Consider the following 11,700-nt stretch of genomic DNA (forward strand, 5'->3'; position numbering starts at 1 on the left):
GTGAAAGACCCCAACTGCAAGAAACATCTGTCTAAAAAAGTAACCATGAGTTCAGATTCAGGCTAAGGGCCCTGGCGCCAGAGTGATTACCAAACAGGATATCTGTAGTTGGCCACCTGGTGCTGAGGGAGTTCGGACTCAGGTCAGGGGCCCTGGCGCCAGGGTAATTACCAAACAGGATATCTATGGTTGGCCACCTGGTGATGAGGGCGGGTAGCTCCGAGAATGTCCCGACCACTGTGTATCCTAGATTGAGCCTAGTCAGCCTTATCTGACTTCCTTGTACCCGAGTCGGCTGTTCTAAAGCTCAACCCTTGCCTCGTTTAAACTAACCAATAGGGACTCTGTAACCGTGCACCTCGCTTCTGTACCACGCTTGTTGCTAAAAAAGGGCCCCGTTTTCTTGCTCGGCGCGCTTGGTTCCCAAGAGACCAAGACGCCCGGGTACCCGTGTGTGAGCAATAAAGCCTCTTGTAGTTTGCATCCAATCCGTGGTCTCGGCTGATCCTTGGGAAGGGTCTCCCTGAAGAGAAAGCACTCCTCTGGGGTCTTTCATTTGGGGGCTCATCCGGGATTAGAGACCCCCACCCAGGGACCACCGACCCACAGTTGGGAGGTAAGCCTTGTGTGGATCCACTGTATGTCTGTTGTTGTTCTACGTTGTGTTTGTGCCCGCGTCTGTAGTACTCAGCTGTGTACATCGGTTGCTGGTGCGCCGAGGAGGAACCGACGGGTTCAGAACTCCCGGCCGCGGCGCTGGGAGACGTCCCAGGGGATACTGCGCCGTGACAGATTCCACGACTGACATCGCAGGTTTATGTTTGGGCAGTTTCCTGCCCTGTTCGGGACCTCCCCTCAGGGAGAAGGATTTTTTGTCCTGCTCTGGGAAGGCGAGAGGAGGGCCCCTCTCCCTTCAGAAAGATCACTTTCGGTTTTTCGCCGAAGCAGCGCTGCAAAAATTTGTTGTCTGTCTCTGTGTTTTCTATTCGTGGTAGGAGTTTGTGTTGTTCTTAGTTTAGAAAAAATGGGACAGTCGGTTACCACCCCTCTTTCTCTAACCTTGGATCATTGGAAGAAAGTACAGGAATACGCACATAATCAATCGGCCGATGTGCATAAGAGAAAATGGGTCACCTTCTGCGCCTCCGAATGGCCCACCCTTGATGTCGGATGGCCACGAGATGGTACCTTCAGTCCTAACATTATTAGTCTTGTAAAAGGAAAAATCATGGATCCTGGACCACACGGACACCCTGACCAGGTGGATTACATCATCACCTGGGAGGCTTTAGTCCAGAAACCACCCGCATGGGTCAAGCCATTCCTCCCCGGAATGACCCCCCTTTCCTCCTCCCACTCCCGACCCCCTAAACCTTCCGCACCTTCTCTTCCCCCTCCCTTAAACCCACTCCCGACCCCTGCCGCTTCCCGCTCCAATCTGTACCCTGCCCTCGTGCGCCCCTCACCCGAGAAGTCTAAACCGAAAGTTCTTCCAGATGGAGATGACCCGCTTATGGACCTTCTGGCGGAGGGTCCACCTCCATACCAGGAGGCACCACTAGCGGCAGCACAACAACCGGACGAGGCGGAAGCCAAGCCAGCCAGGCAACCGGCGGCGGCTCGACCTCCCTAGAGGACCGCTTCGTCACCCGTCGCTGGCCGCCTGAGAGGAAGAAGAGAACAAGCCCCCGCCGATTCCACCGCCCTGTCACTGCGGACAGGGCCAGACGGCCAACCCCAGTACTGGCCATTCTCTGCTTCCGATCTGTATAACTGGAAAAATAACAATCCTCATTTTTCTAAGGACCCCTCACAGTTAACCTCTCTTTTAGAATCAGTTTTCGTGACACATCAGCCCATTTGGGATGATTGCCAGCAGCTCCTGCAGGTACTCGTCACCACTGAAGAGAAGCAGCGAGTCCTCCTCGAGGCTCGTAAGAATGTGAGGGGAGCAGATGGCCAGCTGACCCAACTCCCTAACGAGATTGACGCTGCTTTTCCCTTGACTAGACCCAATTGGGACTTCACCACCGATGCAGGTAGGACCCATCTGCGTCTTTATCGCCAGTTGCTTATAGCGGGTCTCCGGGGCGCCGCTAGGCGCCCCACTAATTTGGCCCAGGTAAAGCAGGTGTTGCAGAAATTAGAGGAGACACCGGCAGCCTTTCTCGAATGGTTGAAAGAGGCCTATCGTATGTATATCCCGTACGATCCCGAGGATCCGGGGCAGGCTACGGGCCTCGCCATGGCCTTCATTTGGCAGTCGGCTCCAGACATCCGAAATAAATTACAGCGACTGGATAATTTACAAGGACAGACAGTGTCAGATTTGTTAAAAGAGGCAGAGAAAGTTTTCAATAAGAGAGAAAGTCCAGAGGAAAGAGAGGAGCGCTGGAGAAGGGAAAACATGGAAAGGGAGGAAAGACTTCAGAAGGAGATGGAAGAGAGAGAAAATACGAGGGACAGGAAGCGGCATAGGGAACTGACAAGGCTGATGGCCACAATAGTGTCAGGACAAAGACCAAGGCAGGATAGACAGGGGGGAGAACGAAGAGGACCTAGACTGGAGAAGGATCAATGCGCCTATTGCAAGGAAAAAGGACATTGGGCACGTGAATGCCCAAGAAAGCAAAATCGAAACCGGCACGCCAAACCCCAACCCCCGGCATCTCTCCTAAATTTAGAGGATTAGGGGGGTCAAGGCCAGGAGCCCCCCTGAGCCAAGGTTAACCCTACAAGTAGGGGGGCAACCAGTAACCTTCCTAGTAGATACAGGGGCACAACACTCCGTCCTGACAAGATCCCCCAGGACGCTGAGTAGCCGCACAGCCTGGGTCCAAGGAGCCACAGGAGGAAAGAGTTACCACTGGACTACCAACCGACAGGTGCAGTTGGCCACTGGTAAGGTAACTCACTCCTTCCTCCACGTTCCGGATTGCCCCTATCCCCTGCTAGGGAGAGATCTCTTAACCAAACTAAAGGCTCAGATACATTTTGAAAAGGCTGGAATTAATGTGACTGATTCAGTGGGGCGGCCTTTACACGTGATGACTCTGTCCATAGAGGATGAATATAGGTTACATGAGCAAGCTAAAACTGCCCCTTCGGACTTGGAAACCTGGTTGCAACGCTACCCTCAGGCACGGGCAGAAACCAGGGGAATGGGCCTTGCTGAAAACCAGCCCCCCATAATTGTCTCCTTAAAAGCAGGCGCCCTGCCGGTTGCCATCAAGCAATATCCAATGTCTAAGGAAGCTAGGGAGGGCATCACACCCCACATAAATAGACTCTTAGAACAAGGGATCCTGGTCCCCTGTAAATCTCCGTGGAACACCCCCTTATTGCCAGTTAAGAAGCTGGGAACAGGAGACTACCGGCTGGTCCAAGACCTCCGGGAGGTTAATAAAAGGGTCGAGGATCTACACCCTACAGTGCCAAATCCCTATAACCTCCTTAGTGGGTTGCCGCCCACCCACACTTGGTATACAGTCCTGGATCTCAAAGACGCTTTCTTCTGCTTGAGACTCCACCCCACCAGCCAATTACTGTTCGCCTTTGAATGGAAAGACCCAGCCCGGGGGATTTCGGGACAGCTAACATGGACGCCGCTCCCACAAGGATTCAAGAACAGCCCCACACTCTTTGACGAGGCCCTGCACCGCGACTTGGCTGACTTCCACATCCAGCACCCCTCCCTGGTCCTGCTCCAATATGTGGATGATCTCCTCTTGGCAGCTACTTCAAAGGAAGACTGCCGCCATGGGACGGGAGCCCTGCTTCAGGCACTGGGGAGCATGGGATACCGAGCCTCAGCCAAGAAGGCCCAACTCTGCAGGGAACAGGTAACCTACCTGGGCTATGAAATATAACAGGGACAGAGATGGCTAACTGAGGCCCGGAAACAGACTATTTTGAGCATCCCCGCTCCCAGGACCCCCAGGCAATTAAGGGAATTCTTGGGAACCGCGGGCTTTTGTCGTCTCTGGATCCCAGGGGTTGCTGAACTAGCTGCCCCCCTGTACCCCTTAACCCGGATGGGGGTACCGTTTAAATGGGGAGAGGATCAACAACAAGCCTTTGCAGATATCAAACAGGCCCTTTTGAGCTCCCCAGCGCTAGGACTACCCGACCTGCTCAGGCCCTTCGAACTGTATGTGGACGAGAAACAGGGCTTTGCGAAGGGAGTATTGACTCAAAGACTAGGACCATGGAGGAGGCCAGTAGCCTACCTATCCAAAAAACTTGACCCGGTTGCTGCAGGGTGGCCACCGTGCCTCCGCATGGTAGCGGCGATAGCCGTCTTGGTCAAGGACTCCAGCAAATTGACAATGGGGCAGCCACTCACTATCCTGGCCCTGCATGCTGTAGAGGCCATAATCCGGCAGCCTCCGGACAGGTGGCTCACCAATGTCAGGATGACCCACTACCAAACCCTGTTATTGAACTCTGATCGGATCCGGTACAGAGCTCCGGTAGCTTTAAACCCTGCTACCCTCCTGCCCCTCCCAGATGCACATGAACCTCATGACTGCCTGCAGATCTTGGCCGAGGTCCATGGGACCCGTCCAGACCTGTCAGATCTACCGCTCCCTGATCCTGACCATGTATGTTTCACAGAGGGAAGCAGTTTCCTGGAGAACGGGGAACACCGAGCAGGAGCCGCAGTAACTACGGAAGACCAGGTGGTATGGTCCCAAGCCCTGCCAGCAGGAATCTCCGCTCAAAAGGCTGAACTCATAGCCCTAACACAAGCCTTACAATTGGCCAAAGGATAGAGACTCACTGTGTACACTGACAGCAGGTATGCCTTCGCCACGGCTCACATCCACGGGGAAATTTACAGGAGGAGGGGCTTACTTACCTCGGAGGGTAAAGACATTAAAAACAAAGCCGAAATATTGGCCCTATTGCAGGCCATACACTTGCGGCAGGCCCTTAGCATTGTCCATTGCCCTGGACATCAAAAAGGGGACTCGTTGGTCGCTAGGGGCAATAGGATGGTTGATTGGGCCGCCAAGGCGGCAGCTAACAAGGTGGAACAAGCTGAAGAAATGATGACATGCTCTACACCGGGCCATAACCATGAAAACCCCAGCTGGACATACACAGAAGAGGAGATCCACAGCCTACGTGAAATGGGAGCTCAGGAAGACCCCGAGACTGGGAGATGGACTCACCAAGGGAAGATAGTGATACCCGTAAAGGAAGTCTGCTACTTAGTCTCCCACTTGCATCAGTTCACCCACCTCAGTTATCAGAAGATGAAGAAACTGTTGGAGTGGGAGGAGGAGATCTACCTTTTCCTCCAAAAGGACAAAATCCTTAAGGAGATAACCGAGCACTGTGATGCATGTGCCCGAGTTAATGCCTCCAAAATCAAATTGTCTCCCGGGACGAGAACCCAGGGTCATCGTCCCGGCACCCACTGGGAAGTGGACTTCACCGAGATAAAACCCGGGAAGTATGGATATAAATACCTACTGGTCTTTATATATATATTTTCAGGGTGGCCAGAAGCGTTCCCTACGAAGCATGAGACTGCTGCCGTGGTGGCTAAAAAGCTGCTGGAGGAGATCTTTCCCCGATACGGGATGCCACAGGTAATAGGGTCAGATAACGGTCCTGCTTTCGTCTCCCAGATAAGTCAGTCTGTGGCCACCTTATTGGGGATTGATTGGAAATTACATTGTGCCTATAGACCCCAAAGTTCAGGACAGGTAGAGAGAATGAATAGAATGATCAAGGAGACTTTGACCAAATTAACGCTTGCAACTGGCACTAAAGACTGGGTCCTCTTACTACCACTTGCCCTGTTTAGGGCCAGGAACACGCCGGGCCCCCATGGGCTGACCCCGTTTGAGGTCTTGTTCGGGGTCCCGGTGCCCATTGTCCATTTCCTCAGCCCAGATGTTTCTGACTATGCCACCACTCCTTCTTTACAAGCCCACCTGCAGGCCCTCCAACTGGTCCAGCGGGAAGTGTGGAGACCCCTCGCCCAGGCATATCGAGACCAGAGGGACCACCCACTCGTGCCTCACCAGTACCAGATAGGAGACGCTGTTTGGGTCAGACGACATCAGGCTAAGAACCTGGAGCCCCGCTGGAAAGCGCCCTATTTGGTCTTGCTCACAACCCCAACCATGGTCAAGGTGGACGGGATTGCTGCCTGGATCCACGCCAGTCACGTGAAACCAGCCCAGCCCGGAGACTCACAGCCAATATGGAAAGCCCAACGCACTCAAAATCCTCTAAAGATAAGACTCTCCCGAGTTGTTTGATCACCACCTTATGCTTGATGCTTTCCCTTTCCCCTATCGACGGAAGTCCTCACACCCCCCAGCAATTAACCTGGCAAGTGCTCTCCCAGGGGGAGGTTGTCTGGTCACTTTCGGGCTATCACACGCCTGGTACCTGGTGGCCCGCTCTCACTCCCGATTTTTGCCAGATGGCCGTGGGACTGGATACCTGGGACATCCCCACGTACGGTGCCAATGAGCTCCAAAAAGACATGTTCACTCCTTTAACAGTGGTGGAAATGAATCTATATGGGCTTGGGACCCCGACCTGGCCAATAGGTTGTAGCAGCCCGAGAGCCAGGTGTCACCTAGCACAAATGGATTTCTATGTCTGCCCCCGGGAAGGACAATCTAAAGCCTTAAAATGTGGAGGGTATGAGGCATATTTCTGCGCCTCATGGGGTTGCGAGATCACAGGGGATGCCTATTGGAAACCCAGTTCCTCCTGGGACTGGATCACGGTGAGCCGCAATTTTTCACGCCCCCCCTTAGGAGCATTTGGCTGCAATGACGGGAAGGATGGGAAATGGGGCTCCTGGTCCTGCGACACAGCCACCTGTCATCCCCTGAAGATCATTTTCACTCAAAAGGGTAAAACGGACTATATCCAATGGCTGACGGGAAGGACTTGGGGACTAAGGTGGTACATGGATGGAAAAGACAACGGCTTAAACTTTAAGATCCGCTTGAGCGTCCAAACCAATCCGGTACCTATTGGACTGAATCCAGTGCTGACTGACCAGAGACACCCCTCTGACCAATCTGCCCCGCAGCCGACCCCCCCCTTCATGGGTAGCACAGGCCTGGCCTCCCCTAACTCCACAGAACCTGCTACCTCTGGCACTGGGGACCGGCTTGTAGACTTAATCCAGGGAGCCTACCTAGCCCTTAACGAGACACAACCCGACAGAACCCAAGATTGCTGGCTCTGCTTAGTGTCAAGCCCCCCTTATTATGAGGGCACTGCGGTGGTGGGAAACTATTCTAATCATACCTCACCACCATCCTCATGTGCCTCAGGGTCCTCACACCAATTGACCCTGACTGAGGTATCAGGACAAGGTACATGCATCGGGAAGGTCCCTGCCTCTCACACCCCCCTCTGCAATTCCACCCGAACCCTTGAACCGGGGACGTAGTATCTGTCCGCCCCCAATAGCACCTATTGGGCTTGCAGTACTGGCCTCACCCCCTGTGTTTCCGCCACTGTTATGAACATGTCCCAAGATTATTGTGTCCTGATCCAGCTATGGCCTAGGATTACGTACCACACCTCCAAGTATTTTGTTAGTCAGTTTGAGGACAGGCCACAGATACGGATTAAGAGGGAGCTGGTGTCAGTAACACTGGCCCTATTGCTGGGGATCGGGGGAATAGCTGCCGGTATAGGCACCGGGGCCAAGGCTCTCTCAGTAACCAATCAGTACCACCAACTGCAAATGGCCATGCAGTCGGATATAAGGATTCTTGAAGAATCAGTCACGGCCCTCGAAAAATCACTCAAATCTCTCTCCGAGGTAGTGTTACAAAATAGAAGGGGTTTAGACCTGCTTTTTCTCAAGGAAGGAGGGTTATGTGTTGCCTTAAAAGAAGAGTGCTGTTTCTACACCGACCATACTGGGCTCGTAAGAGACAACATGGCAAAATTGAGACAGAGATTAGACCAGAGGCAGAGAGTCCTAGACGCTCAGCAGGGCTGGTTTGAAGGATGGTTTAACAAGTCCCCTTGGTCCACGACTCTTCTATCTGCCCTTACAGGACACTTATTGGTCCTCCTTATTATTTTAATTTTGGGCCCCTACATCCTCAATCGCTTAATCCAGTTTGTAAAAGATAGGTTTTTGGTGATTCATGCTATGGTCCTGACACAGCAGTACCAACAGCTCAAACAGCTGGACCCTGAAATAGTTAATTCCTATGAATGAAAGATTCCATTCAGTCTCAAAAGAAATGGGGGAATGAAAGACCCCAACTGCAAGAAACATCTGTCTAAAAAAGTAACCATGAGTTCAGATTCAGGCTAAGGACCCTGGCGCCAGAGTGATTACCAAACAGGATATCTGTAGTTGGCCACCTGGTGCTGAGGGAGTTCGGACTCAGGTCAGGGGCCCTGGTGCCAGGGTAATTACCAAACAGGATATCTATGGTTGGCCACCTGGTGATGATGGCGGGTAGCTCCGAGAATGTCCCGACCACTGTGTATCCTAGATTGAGCCTAGTCAGCCTTATCTGACTTCCTTGTACCCGAGTCGGCTGTTCTAAAGCTCACCCCTTGCCTCTTTTAAACTAACCAATAGGGACTCTGTAACCGTGCACCTCGCTTCTGTACCACGCTTGTTGCTATAAAAAGGGCCCCATTTTCTTGCTCGGCGCGCTTGGTTCCGGAGAGACCAAGACGCCAGGGTACCCGTGTGTGAGCAATAAAGCCTCTTGCAGTTTGCATCCAATCCGTGGTCTCAGCTGATCCTTGGGAAGGGTCTCCCTGAAGAGAAAGCACTCCTCTGGGGTCTTTCATTAGCACTGATCCAATCCCAGCCCTCAGATTGCCAAGGGTAGGCCCTACCCAGAGTCACCTCAGTTCAGACTCAACAATTAAAAAGCCAGGCATTGTCCCCCAGAGAATGGGAAAGTGATTGGAAGCATGGGGGGAGCAGGAGAGGGAATTTTGAGATAGAGAAGGGGAGAAAAGGAGGGAGGGAGGGCATGAGGAACCAGGAAGATTGAGTCAGGGGAAGAATAGAGAAGGAGAGCAATAAAAGAGAGACCATAACAGAGGGAGCCATTATAGGTTTCAGGAGAAATCTGGCACTAGAGAAATGTCCAGAGATCTACAAATGACTCCAACTAAGATTCTAAGCAATAGTGGAGAGGCTACCTTAAATGTCCCTCCCTGATAATGAGATTGATGATTACAGTTAAATGCCACCCAATAGCCTTCATCCAGTAGGTGATGGAAGCAGAAGCAGACACCCACAGCTAAGCACTGAGCTGAACTCCTGGAATCCAGTCACAGAGAGGGAGGAGTGTTGAGCAAAGGGATCAGACCAGGCTGGGGAAAACCACAGAAACAGCTGACCTGAATAAGGGGGAGCTCATGGACACCACTCTGACTGCTGGGAAACCAACATAGGACTGATCCAGACCCCCTGAATGTGGGTATAAGTTAGGAGGCCTGGGCAGTCTATGGGGCCTCTGGGAGTGAAACCAGTATTTATCCCTAGTGCATGAAAGGAATTTGGGAACTCATTCCCCATGGAGTGATACTCTTTTTGCCTGGCTATATGGTGAAGGACCGCTGCCCTGCTCCAAATCACCTGATAGATTTTGGTCATCCCTCAGGGAAGACTCACACTCCTTGGGGGAGTGGATGGGTGATTGTATGTGGGGTTGATGTGGGTTATGTGAGGATGGGAGTGAGAGAGAACTGGTATTGGTGTGTAAAATAAGATTGTTTCTAATTTAAATAAAATTTATGAAAAAATAGGAAAGATGGGGTGGTAAATACCTGAGCTACCAATTGGTGGTGCCATAGCCCTGAAGTACTGGAGCTTCAGGGAACATTGTAGACACTGTCCTGAACCAGTCACTGTCTCCCTTTGGTCTGTGGTCCTCCCACCATACTCTACTGACCATTTTCATCTTGATGACTTTGAAACCATGAAATTCCTTCCTCTACTTTGTAAGTGAAGATGAAGCCATCTCCATTTATTGAGGCATTAGAATGATGGGATGAGTAACATGAGGAGTTGTGGTAGACTTAAAATTGACTTATCTCAATGAGCCTGGGTTTCACCATCTGCAGATAAGTCCAAAACTCTTCCCAGGTCCTTTGATGAGTTATAGCAGACTCATTTATGTGGAAAAATAGTATTTCTCAGAGTTGGAAGCCAGTGGACTTTAAGGCAGAAAGTCTGCCTATGATGGGCACCTTCTTCTGTTACTGGAGTTTGTACCAGAGCCTGTGTCCTGGCTGCCCTAACCATCCAGGCTCAGTAACTCACCCTCAGGAAGCCAATTAAATGAACCAACTTATTTAGTGACATGCCCATCTATAATGCAGGCACTCTAGATGGACATATCTCTCTGATATCCTAGGAAAGCATATTCTATAGTGTGAATTCTAGGTCAGACAGGGAGTCACAGTAATGATATTCTTAAAAAGAAGAGAAGAATAATAACACAAAATGTAAAATTACAAAATTAATAAAAATTTAAAACATATTCATTCATGTTGACTAATTTGGAACTGTAAAGAAAACATGCAGTGACTACTCCATCACTGGGATTCTAACAGGCTGAGATAGAAGGAAAATATATGCAAATCTAAATAATCTAATGAAGCAAATAATGCATTTTCACTACTCTAAAACACCCCCACATTCTCAGTTACTTTTTATCATATAATTTAGTCACATAAAAGTAAATGTTTCTCCAATAGAGTCATTCTCATTTGGAAGACTCAAGTCTTTTCCCACAATGAGATTCCCCAGGAAAATAATTTTTTGTTTTTTGGGGGGTACAGGCTTTCCCTGTATTGTTTTGGAGTTGTCCTGGGTCTTGCTCTGTAGACCAGGCTGGTCTCGAACTCCCAGAGATCCCCCTGACTCTGCCTCCCAAATGCTGGGATTAAAGGTTGCACCACCAACGCTCGGCAGGAATGTAGAATTTTATGGGTTTCAATAGTCAGAGGTCAAAAGTAGATGCCATGAAGATGACTTATGGTCTCCACATAACTGTCATGGTCTAAAACCTGTAATTATATTACAGAATCACACATATAATGGAAATTATTTTGTTTTATTTTGAATAACTCTCTTTGCCATGATGTTAGAAATCATTTCTGGGGTTCCCTTTGAAGGCAGTACTACAATATGGTGTGAATCTTGTGAAAATAATGGAGAGACACCCTATGTATGTAATCATTGCGGTAAGGCATATTCACATGTCAGGAATCTTCAATACCATAAAAGAACACACACTAGAGAGAAATCCTATGTATGTAGTCAATGCAGGAAAGCCTATTCACATGTCAGGAGTCTTCAATATCATAAAAGAACACATAACAGAGACTGGCCCTGTAAATAAAACCAATGAGTAAAGTCTTGGTAAGGAATCATACAGTAGAGAAACCCTATAATTGTATGCAGTGTGGTAAAGCTATTCACTCTGCATAACTCAATAGTCTGGGAGATCCTGAAAATTTTAATATTGAAGGAAATCTTGGTATAAAGGACTTTTTAAGATCTGCAATGAGCACACATTTAGTTACACAAGATTCTTCAGGGAAAAACATTTGACAAGTGTCAACAATCTGTTCAAGCATTGTGATATCTCTGTTGTGTTTGCACCTGCAATCTCATATGTACACAAGTCCTTTGAGTTTACTGATATGCAGTTTTTCCAA

The 11,700-nt window shown here is 50.0% G+C and overlaps 1 protein-coding gene across 1 annotated transcript; it reads left to right on the forward strand.

Annotated features, from left to right (window-relative positions):
* The first annotated feature begins 1,024 nt into the window (after positions 1-1,024).
* On the forward strand, positions 1,025-6,278 carry LOC121138213. The gene is given in 3 exon segments (XM_040740982.1): positions 1,025-1,552; positions 1,634-2,712; positions 2,714-6,278. Coding segments are annotated over 3 exon segments (5,172 nt in total).
* The last annotated feature ends 5,422 nt before the right edge of the window (positions 6,279-11,700 follow it).

The sequence above is a fragment of the Mesocricetus auratus genome, unplaced genomic scaffold, assembly GCF_017639785.1.
Source record: "Mesocricetus auratus isolate SY011 unplaced genomic scaffold, BCM_Maur_2.0 contig_11162_pilon_obj, whole genome shotgun sequence".
NCBI lineage: Eukaryota > Metazoa > Chordata > Mammalia > Rodentia > Cricetidae > Mesocricetus > Mesocricetus auratus.